Source organism: Tachysurus fulvidraco, chromosome 21, assembly GCF_022655615.1.
Source record: "Tachysurus fulvidraco isolate hzauxx_2018 chromosome 21, HZAU_PFXX_2.0, whole genome shotgun sequence".
NCBI classification, from domain to species: Eukaryota; Metazoa; Chordata; class Actinopteri; order Siluriformes; family Bagridae; genus Tachysurus; species Tachysurus fulvidraco.
The window spans coordinates 22,794,629-22,806,818 of record NC_062538.1 but is presented as its reverse complement, the minus strand read 5'-3'; the positions used below and the strand labels follow the sequence as shown (position 1 = coordinate 22,806,818).

The window sequence follows — 12,190 nt, the reverse complement described above, 5'->3', positions numbered from 1 at the left end:
TTTACTTAAGTAATATTTAAATTATGTGTATGGGTTGTATTTATCACACTCAGAAATCCTTTTAAGTGTGTATAAATATCTAAAATGTAAAAAAGGTGTTTATAATTGTTTACCCGCTAAACTGAGTGAATTGTTAATAAATTCCGCAGAGAAAGAACGAATTGTTGAGCAGCGCACTGAGGACGGAAACCCGGACGATCCGAAGAAGAAGAAGCAGCGGCGGCAGCGGACACACTTCACGAGCCAGCAGCTGCAGGAGCTCGAGGCTACGTTTCAGCGTAACCGGTACCCGGACATGAGCACGCGCGAGGAGATCGCAGTGTGGACCAATCTGACCGAGGCGCGAGTCCGGGTAAGGGAAAGAACTTATATATATATATATATATATATATATAGAGAGAGATAGATAGATAGATAGATAGATAGATAGATAGATAGATAGATAGATAGATAGATAGATAGATAGATAGATGAGAAAAAAATAAAAAATGGGCAAAACTTTAATACGCACATATTTACATGTCTATATTAAATATGTGAACTTTAGTCTTCAATCATACGTCAAAAAACCTTAATAAAATTATTTCTATGTGCCGAAAAGAAAAAATACATATTTAAGACAAAAATGCAATCTGAATATGATCATATTATTATTTATATTAATACCACTTAAATTCAGTATAATACCTGATTTGACCATACGAATTCCAGCAACTCAAAAGCGCGTGCAAACGTTTGTATTATACACAATTATTAAGTATTTGAAATGCTACAGGAAACAAGCTGCGATTTTTGAGGAAAAAATCCCATTTTTACCCAGTCAGGATCGGTAAAAAAATAAAGAAAAATAATTCAAACAAACGTATATGAATGTAGATGTGATCAAATTGTATAAGATTATTTTTTAAACTTTGTTTTAAAAAAAACATTAAAGTAAAACTTAAAAATATTAAGCATTTATATATTTTCAACAATTAACTTTGACTTAGTCAAAGTTGCATAGCTCTGAACTCCAATATTCACGTTAGTATAATAACATTGCATAATTTTTGGTTATTATACATTTTGTTTTAATATATGCCAATATAATACATAAATAACCCTAGGTCTACATAATATTACAAAAGGAATGTTCACTGTAAAATAAATCTAACAAAATTGTGGTTTTATTGTATTTATAATAGAGCGTTATAATTATGATTCCAAACAATTTATATTTGCTGTCTGTTTTTTTTTTTTTTTTTACTTTTACAACAACAAAAAAAGGCCTATTTTAATTTTGGTTGCTTTCTTTTTACTGCTGCTTTATATTTAATGCTTAGTATTTTATTTGTGTTATCGTTATATAATTCTATATTATATTTGTATTACTTTTAATTATTTTACAAGAACTTTTTATTTGTTTAATAATGAAAAATGATTTTGATAAATTTGATTTGAATTTATTTTCCACTCATGTTTAAAACAACGCTGTAGGTTATTTTCTAGAATTTTTCGAAGCGCATGCTGCTGTATAAATATACGTATGATGTATCATTATTATTATTATTATTATTATTATTATTATTATTATTATTATTATTATTATTATTATTATTATTATTATTAATTTAATTATGTCTCAGGTCTGGTTTAAGAACCGACGGGCGAAGTGGCGGAAGCGCGAGCGGAATCAGCAGATGGATTTGTGTAAAAACGGTTATCTTCCGCAGTTCGGTGGCCTCGTGCAGCCCTATGAGGACATGTACCCGACCTACAGCTATAACAACTGGACCAACAAGGGACTCGCGCCCAAAAATTTTCCGTTCTTTAACTCCATGAGCCCGTTAGCGTCACAGCCCGTGCTCTCGTCCCCGAGTTCCATTTCCTCCATGAGCATGAGCATGAGCATGGCCTCAAGCATGAACAGCATCAGCAATTTGAACGGCCTCGGCGGCTCCTCTATCAATTCTGCCATGAGCTCCTCCGCGTGCCCGTACGGGGCACCGCCCCCGGCACCGTACGGAGTCTACCGGGACACGTGCAGCTCCGGCCTAGCAACCCTCAGACTCAAACCCAAGCAGCATCCCGGTTTCGGATACGGAGGATCCGCGTGCCAGTACAACAGCTAACGGATTAACTGAGAAGTAAAGAGTAGAAAAAAAAAAAAAACTCCAAAAAACCCCAAAACTGGATCCGCTGTTATTGTTGAATTTTTTGCTTGTGTTACTCGGATGGATTTTTGCAACTCTCCTGTTTACCTGAACTTGCACAAAGACTATTCAAATCCACGAGCTGGATTTTAAAGTGAAGATGTTACATTGCAACTCTGTAAATAGTTTAATGTATTGAACAAAAAAACTTTTTTTTTTGCTTTTAATAAAAAATCCTGCCATTTTCGGGCCATTTAATCAGACTGCTTTAGTGGAGTGTATATAAACTCTAATCTATTTCTCTCTCCGTTATGTAGCTTCGCCTGCTTTTTAAAGCTCAGTCTGTTTTTATTTTATTTTTTTTATTATTTTTGTGCCATCGTTGTTTATTTGACTGATCCGATATAAACCGCATGTTTGTGACTTGTTTTGTACAGAAATGTAAAGAAGAATTGTAGGTTAAACAACTCTGTAATGAGATATGGATTGAAAATTGTTCTCACGTGTTTATGGAAAATAAAACATAAATAATGGTTACAAATGATCATTTTAAAAAAATTGTCACTAAGAAATATGCTCTTTAGCCTAAGATAGACAAATTATTCCCTACTAATTAAGCACTCTAATGATCTTAAATACTCACAACACAATTTCTACACAACGTTGTATTTCCCAAACTAACCTTCGTGGGATGAGAAAAACACTCATGCCTAAATAACTGCATCCTGAACTAAAATGTCACTATACATTTTATACAGTTTTATACAATAACCTGAAATATCACTCACTGGAAAAAGTTTCAGATTTTCTCTAACTGTATTGAGGCACAAGATTTTCATTTTGAGGGCAAATATACCAAAAGTTATTACAGATAACTAATAATCTGTTTTGGTAAACATTCGCCATTAATATAAAGAAGTGTTTTTTGAAATAACAAAAATAACTTAAATAAATAATAATAAAAATAGTTTAACGGTGGCCTATAAATCAGTAGCTTCATTTGTTCTTGTGATTCATTAAAAGAGCGCACGAGTAGCAGCTCCTTCACTTTATCACCTTATCGTGGTTTTATTCACTGCATATCAGCATTAATGACTCAGTAGTCTATGTAAGGCTAATAACACCTCCGATTAAACTGTTTATTTAACCTGAACTGAAATAATCTGTGTTTTCTCCTGGAACGGAATCTCTATTAACATCATTTCAGTATGTAGCAATTACACTTAAAATAAATCAGTAAAGAGCTTCCAAATTTAGGAATTTAGAGTAAGGTTAATATTAATGAAGCCAGAATATAATGTGTGTGTGTGTGTGTGTGTGTGTGTGTGTGTGTGTGTGTGTGTGTGTGTGTGTATGTCACTCAAATCTGAACTCATTATCCCGTTACTATCTCAGGTTATGCTAAGTTGTGCTTAAAACAGGGTCGTGTTAAAAATATCACAGTCCATGTTTCTGTAGGAAATCATAAAACACACACACACACACACACACACACACACACACACACACACACACACACACACAGAGAGAGAGAGAGAGAGAGAGAGAGAGAGAGAGAGAGAGAGAGAGAGAGAGAGAGAGAGAGAGAGAAATAAACATACAGTGTAAATTGACTTGTAAAAATAACAGTGGTTACATACTCTCTGTGTAGGTGAGAATCCAGTGCATGTTTATAAAAATATTCTTTAAATTTTGATCATATTTTATCAAATTTAATGTATTCATGAATTATTCATGTATTATTTTTCACAGTGGAGTGTGTAAGTCAGTTTAAGCATAAATATGGAGACTACATAACACCTAGCAATAAGATGGTCATTGAGTCATTCTGATGGAGACCAGATCATCTGCCAATCAGCTATTAGCATTGCTTCTGGTGCCGGGAGATTAAAATACAATTTGCATGGTTTAATGTCTGATGACAAAATGTTTTCATTATATGCATGGAACAAACACAGTAGATAACAATTGTATACTTGTATATAATATGTATACTTATAATCTACATAAATACAAGTAATAAACAAAAGTAATACATTAATTTAAACTATACATACTCAACACTCAAAACACATTACAACATAGTAAATACTAAATGCTAATGCATTAGGTACTACAAGCTGTAGTATCTACTAAAACACACACACACACACACACACACACACACACACACACACACACACACACACACAAAGATATATCTGAACATTCAATTTATTGATGAATTTTTGTGTTTATTTAACTCAGTATTTTACCAGAAGATGAAAATGTGGAGTTTGTCACAGAATGCACAAACTGCATTAAATATTCATTTTTATTACTCGAAATTTATAGATATAATTGAATGATTAGAGCAAATAATGTAGAGTGTATCAGTTAATCTGTACACATAGTGAATCTCAATACAGGCTTTCAGTGTCAATAAATCTGAACTCTGTGTGTGTGTGTGTGTGTGTGTGTGTGTGTGTACAATTATTAATTTAATGTTTTGACCACTAATCCTGAGCCCTTATCAGACTTTACAGTGGTCATACAGTGTTAGCTCATATGCTAACTGCTACCTAACTGGTTACTCTTCTGTGTACAATATTCTGAAACACAAACTTAAATATAATGAATACTGCTAAAACACATCGCTACCTCTCTCTCCCTCTCTCAACATCACCTATCAGTTGTTTCATCTTATCTTTAAAGCTAGTGTCATCATTTGCTTTCTCCTGGATCACTAGATGTCTTGTCATTAGATTTAAAAAGTCCATAAATCAAAACAGAGACAAATGGGACTTTAATCAGAATACACAATTCTTGTTTTGTTCTTTTTCCAATTTTGTCAAAGATGAAAATAAGCATGTGCTGTCAGAATGTTCTTTTATGGCAGCGAGCATTTATATTTATGTGTGTTTCATTTTCCGCTGTGATGAGCTCATTGTGGCTGTGTTTTTTTTTTATGGTTTCTGCCACAATTTAGAAGTTTAAGACATAAATAATTAGATTTGTGCTCATATTACACAAATTCTGCCCGATCCCCCAGCAGGCGCACACACACACACACACACACACACACACACACACACACACACACACACACACACACACACACATTTATAAACACAGCTTATTTTCAGTGTCTTGAACAGCATCAGAAATACGGAGTTATTTTCATCAATAATAACAACTAAGAATGTTGAGTACATCTGCATCGATCACTGTTATTAACACAATCCTGAGCTACACCACAGCAAATCCCATCCAGCTGAACATCCCCTCTAACACTTCCAGTGGATCACATACTTTCCTACAGAAAGGAAAAATACTGTGAAGTTCTAATACCCCAAACAATCAGCTCAATATACTCAAGTTTGAAGCGACTGTAGTGATGAGGTTACCTGTAGTGGTGAATTCCTAAAGCATCGTGTCTTCGTAACCACACCGAGTTTAATGGTGTCAGGACAGTTGTAATGCTAGCTGACTTCCAAATGCCTCCATTTTCCTGCAGCCTGAGACATGCTACAACTCAGCCGTGTCCAAGGTTTTTCTGTAACGTTGCAATTGGCCAATATAAGCAGCATTCTTCACCGATTCACTGGACACTGATCACAAACATCCGGTCCACATCCAACTATCTCACACACACAAATACATCACGATCTGTCATCTTGTACTGTTATTGTACTGTCTATTATCTTAGGTTCTCTTTACTGTCTAATTGTGTCATTGAGTTGTTGTTTTTATTAATAATTAAATAATGACAATAACACCGATACTCAGAGTCTTTATTTATTTATACATTTGTTTCCAGTAACTAAAGAACTTTTTAAACCAAAGTGTTTCTGTCAAGTCCCAGATCAGTCCAGACCTCAGCAAGAGTCCATTGATGTGACACGATTTTACAGCACTACATCTTCAGAGTGACTTTATCAATGAATTTGGCGAGACGGATGTCTTTCTTTGACAGGCCTCCACAATCATGTGTTGTTAACGTGATCTGGACCTAAAAAAATAAGAGATTCCACTTTGAGGGAAAATACACTCACACACACTCAATGGAAAGTAGCAGAGCGAGAGCCTGGAGCCTTTCATAAAGAGAGGATTAATGGTGGAATTCCTCACAGAGCAGCAGAAGCACTGTCGCTAACACAGATGCTTCAGGTGGATCTCAAGGAGTGTTTGTCCAAAACCATGGCTACTTTATTCCCACACACATTCCCACACAAACACACCATAAAATACAGGACCTTATAAGTTTCTCATCGTTCTGGTGTGAAACGCAAGCTAGCAGCGTTAGCACGGACACACAAAGCTTGGCAGTGGTGCGTGGGGCCTCTCGGCTCAGCTCATACCTCGTTCATGTTAAACACTGACTGAGACTTTATAAACGCCTTCAGTGGGGTGACAGAGCTGCGCTCAGTGGAAGTTATTACCTTATTATAAACATTGAACCACTCCGGATGATGGTTCATCTTCTCTGCCTGCAGAGCCACTCGAGACATGAATCCAAACGCCTGCAGTAAGACAAACAGTGCACACATCCCAATGAATTATTATGCTGAAAGCATTATTACTCACAGCACGTTATGACTCTGAGCATTGTATTATTTTTAGCACTTTATTACAACACATTCTAAAACAACAGAGAACAATAAAAAATAACATAATTAAGGCACAGAATTTATTTCTTTTTCCACAACCCATAATTACAACATTCCTATCATTACAGTTTCTTATTATTACACAATTTAATCTTTAACTCAGACAGAAATTGGCAGTGACACTGTGATCATACTCAGCTCATTAGTTTGGCCTGACATGCCTGTAGCATGTTTAATTTAGTTTGATCATGAAACAGCCCTAAGTGGGTGGCAAAGAATATGTGAAAATGCTACTTGACTTGTTGAGGTTTCAGGGTTCAAGAAATATTGGCAGAAACATAAAATCCGGACTACAGCGCCCCTATACTCAGGTTCATATTGGTTACCTGAGCAGTAAGAGAGAGTGTTACTCTCGATTAGCTGTTTTTTTTTTAACCGAGCTTGCAGACAGATCCAAGACATTGGACAAAAAGAAGGTCAGAGAACTGGCAATGGTCTGGCAAGGTACAATAAACAGAAAATTAGCAAAAACATGAAAACCAAAAACGATACAAGACTGAGACTAAATATAAGGCTTGATAATGACTGGTACAGTAACATTCTTTAGGAGAGAATTATATTAGTCAGAAAATCCAACTAAAAATCCTGGGGTTCCAGCTTGAGGCCCTTTGTACAGATAACACAGAACAAAGTGAACATACAGCAGGTGATGTAGTGAGTGCGATGTACACACACACACACACACACACACACACACACACACACACACACACACACACACACAGACACACACATACACACACACACATCAATCAGAGGCCATTCTGAGCGATTATGTGTATTCTAATTACCTTAAAGAGGCCGGGATCCTCGGTGTGCTGTGTTGCTGTGTTCACTGTGCCGACTATTTCAGAGCAATTTCCCGCTGCAATCTCAATTAAGCCCCTAAATGCTTCCGCAGATAATTAGACCACTGAAAGACCATTGTACACCGCACGCCGTCATGGCCGTACTGACGGACAAACGCACGGCCACTTGTGGCAGGAAATTGCTTCAAGTCTTTAGTGTGTTGTAACCAATTTTCCAACACATGATGTAACACGATCAGCAACTCGGTGATCAGGTTGGGTATCAGAGTACAAACCACCTTGCAATCAGTTTAACATAATTGTCAGATTCCTGCAACGTGAGCCGAGGGTGCGACGGCCTGCTTTTTCTCAGCTCTCGTTAGGAACATTGGGCCATTATTAAATCACCGCAGCGGCTGATTGTTGTCCAAAATGTTTCCTACATTCATTCACATCAAATTTGCAGGATAAAGTGTGAAACGAACTGGTGCAGCAGAGCGTAACTTTAACCCTGTAATGCATAGAGCTTCAATTTAACTTAATAACTTCATACATTTAGTTTTACTTTAGAATCCCAGCTGTTTCATTCCTCACTAAAGTGAATTCAAAACACTCAGACATTACAAATGACAAAATCTGCTATGGTCGGCTATGATCTCCATTTTCACCGCTCTAAAATAAACCAAATAATGCATTTTTAGAACATTTTTATTTTATATTCTTGGAAATCTGCTTTGCAATAATGTCCATTGTTAAAAGCACTATACAAATAAAATGTAAGTGTTTTGAATTTAATTGTATGCCTTGGTGTTTTTAAACTTTGGCAAACACTTATTTTTATTTTGTCTCATGCTCTCTCTCTTTCGTTCACACACACACACACACACACACACACACACACACACACACACACACACACACACACACACACAGTAGATGGACAGAGCACTAAGACAATTTCGTCCAACACAGAGTCTGAGAGGTCAAGGAGCGTTTGGTTGGGTGACTCTTTGTTTCCTCTCACTGTGTGTCATTATGTGCACTCCCCCTGCACACTCTGTCTGTCACACAGCCACTAATCTTATGTGACACACTGCAGGGCCTCCAATAATCAGAACCACTGGCACATGGTCCGAGCCATTAGAACCCCCCCCCTACACACACACACACACACACACACACCACGCAACACACAACTTCCAGCCACTCTGACAGGCAGTGAGGGAGATTACACACTGACTGTCATGAAGTGAAATCTGGAACACAACCATGCTCGCTCACACACACACACACACACACACACACACACACACACACACAAACACACAAATTGAAGGTGTGAAGTCCATAAAGGTTGTAATTTATAGACAATATTTAAACATAAATATCGGCTTGTTTCTGCTGTGTTACGACAGAATATGACCTGCACCAGAACATTGCCCTTCTAAAGGAAAACTGTACATTAATATTAATAAAACCAAAACCACACTCAGGATCTTCTAGGAACATTTTAGGGTGCCCAGATTACAAAAAACATCACATCTGTTAATGAACAGAATGAATTAACAATCAAACTTTTTCAATGTTTAAAAATTGCAAAAATGTTTGTGTTTCAGATTATAATTAAATCTTTTTATAAAGTACTTAGTTGTTAAATGCCATCATCCAATTAAAACACTTATTTAGAACACTGTATAGAAAAAACCCTCCTGAAGATGCAAAGGAACATGCTGAAACTCCACTTTCATTTAGAACCAGCTGATTCACAGTTCTACAATCACAGAGCTTATATTAATAACTAAACATCTCCTCACTCATTAACACCTACAGCCTCAAATGCTTAAGTTCAACTGACCACAGAGGACAATTAGAATAAATAAATGTCTGGACAAATGAAATCTCATCTCTTTAATAACATTTTAGTAGATTAATAGAAAGCACATCCTAACAGATTAGCTGACTTAAAAAAAAAAAACTCCAAAAACATGACGTACTTTAACATTATACAAACCCAAGAGGAAAAATCTGTAATTACTACAACATGGAGTAAAGAGAAAGCCAAAAATAGATAGAGAGATAGACCGAGAGACAGATAGAGAAAGACAAACAGAAAGAGACCTACAGAAGAGTCAGCGACTGTCAGAGGCAAAAAAAGAGAGAGAGACAGAGATGAGAAACATATGGATAACTGGATGGTTTGTGGTTTTTATAGACAGATGAAACATTTTAACCAATTGGATTGTTTTTGAAAGAAATGATTCTGATGGAAACCTCAACTGCAGCTGATTTAGGGTCTGCTCCCTGTCACACTGATGAGGACTGACAAACACACATGCATGCGCACACACACACACACACACACACACACAAGTGGGGGTGACTTGATGGGTTGGCATGATGGGTTTCTTGATTTAGTTAATCCACACACAGATAGGAGGAAGTGTAGTAACAGAGTTTGAGCTCAGAACTCATCTCTGGATTAGCAATACAAATCATTACTCCTCCCACTTTGGATCTCAACATTGACACGCCCACATTTCGTAGCCTTGATTCCAAAAGTTTTAACTACTCTCAAAAATTTTCAAAGAGAAATGTACAGCTGAAACAGTATTAATGAGCCAATCAGTTAATGAGATAGTGGCAATGTTAAAAAGACAGTGATAGACATGCAGCATTAACATGTGGTTAAGGTGTTAGACTACCAATCAGAAGGTTGTGAGGCCCTTAACCCTCAATTACTCAGTTGCAAAAAAAAAAAAGATAAAAATTTAAGTCGCTCTGGATAAGGGCATCTGCCAAATGCTGTAACTGTAATGTAAATGTTAGTCACAGTGTTACTGAGTGTGTTAATGAGATACTAAACCTGATTAAAGGTTTTGAAGTGCAGCTCTTTATACAGCGCGTCTCGCTCCTCCAGCTCCACCCATCCTGTTGCCTTTAACTCCATCAGCGCATGCTCTCTTTCTGTTGCACTTAGCCAATGTGAGTCTGTGGTCTACACACACACACACACACACACACACACACACACACACACACACGGTTAAATCAAGACCTAGAAACAGATATACAACAGTTTTTCATCTGATGAACATGCCTGTGTTTTGGCACCATCTGTTGGACGTATACAAATAACATTAAAAAAAAAACATCTTTTGATGCAGATGATTATAACACACTATAACATGACAAATTAAAATAAACATACAGTGGAAATACATAGAACCGGACAACGAAAAGGTTGGTTGGTTTTAGACAATGAGTTTGGTGTAGAGACCCCTTTTGCTGTATATTAATATTACTGCATCAATTGGTAATGTGTCCTGGGAACAAATACAAGTGGCCAAAGGGATTTTGAGCCATTTCTCTTGCACTACGTGAAGCTTGTGGATAAAAACGTTTCCTAACTCCTGTGAATGTGCGAGCTGTTATGTCTTCGTGTAGAAAAGAAACACAAAAGCATATTCCTCCATATTTATATTTAGTTCATATCATATAAACTTTAACTCTGAACAAACACGACAACATGCACGCACGTGCTAAGCTTTTCTCTCCTCTCACTTCACATACAAATAAATCAGGAAACAAGAGCGCCATCTAGTGGCGTAGTAACGTAAAAACATGGAAGATGTTCAACGTTGTTCATTAGACCAGTCTGTCACCTGTCTTGCTGTTTATTGGTACATAACGTTACACGACACCAGTTTATAATATAGTGTGTTTTTTCCCCAGCAGGTGGAACTTAACTATGGAAAAGTGTTTTTAATGCCGTTTTAGAAACCCTCTCAGAACGGGACCTTGGCCACATTTTTACCTGCAAGATTCAAGAGTCCGAGTTTAACTAAATGTAATGATGACAAAATGTAAAGGAGTTCAGTGCAGTGGACACAGTGAACCCTAGTGACATCTACTGGTGAAACAGGTGGAAGTACAGATATTAATGCACAGTGGAGGTTTTAATGTTATGTAACTAAACAAAACAACCATAAAACAGTGCTACAAATATTTTATTTTCAACACAACAGTCTGACGCTTTAACATCGATATTTCTACGAGCTTTTCTATTTTTGCTATTGAATGTTTTCAGGTCACGTGTTTAACGTCATTGGTCACGTGATTATGGCACGGCGGAATCACGCAATAATAATGTTTTGATCCAACGTGTATTTAACACCCGCATCGGAGCGTTAGTGTTAATGCTAAAATCTTTAAGCCCCCGTAAATAAGAGAGCCAATAAGGACAATTCGCTCCAATTCCGGGATTTTTACAAAAGTATGATAAATAAAAACTCGCAAAGGAAACGAATTCTTACCATTTTAGCAGCCAGTAAAAGGTTTGTGCGGTTGGATAAAACACTCCGACTTCCAGCGCAGAAAGTCATAAACATTAACCAGCTCATGACCCACGTGCAGCGTTACACACACACACACACACACACACACACACACACACACACACACACACACACACACACACACACACACACACACACACAGGCTGTCCGTTGTTCTGCCTGCGCAAAACATAAACATAAACACAAATACAGGGACAAACCCGAGGTACCCGGATTGTGTCACTGCCCTCGTCACTGTACACGTTTCCGCTCCTGTCCTGTACTTT

General features: G+C 37.0%; 2 protein-coding genes across 2 annotated transcripts in view; one reads left to right on the top strand and one right to left on the bottom strand.

Moving 5' to 3' along the window:
- The window catches only part of pitx1 (paired-like homeodomain 1), a 4,737-nt gene extending 1,451 nt beyond the window's left edge, over positions 1-3,286 (top strand). The window contains exons 2-3 of the mRNA XM_027168829.2: positions 150-352; positions 1,626-3,286. Coding sequence (XP_027024630.1) covers positions 150-352; positions 1,626-2,111 — 689 coding nt within the window. The 3' untranslated portion in view covers positions 2,112-3,286. The remainder of the gene's footprint in view (positions 1-149; positions 353-1,625) is intronic.
- Positions 3,287-5,891: 2,605 nt separating this feature from the next.
- LOC113657247 (pterin-4-alpha-carbinolamine dehydratase 2) lies at positions 5,892-12,093 on the bottom strand. The gene is made up of 4 exons (XM_027168917.2): positions 11,883-12,093; positions 10,433-10,564; positions 6,554-6,634; positions 5,892-6,123 (listed from the first exon to the last, which is right to left on the bottom strand). The coding sequence occupies exons 1-4, from the start codon at positions 11,967-11,969 to the stop codon at positions 6,028-6,030; spliced, it is 396 nt and encodes a 131-aa protein (XP_027024718.1). The 5' UTR covers positions 11,970-12,093; the 3' UTR covers positions 5,892-6,027.
- Positions 12,094-12,190: the final 97 nt, after the last annotated feature.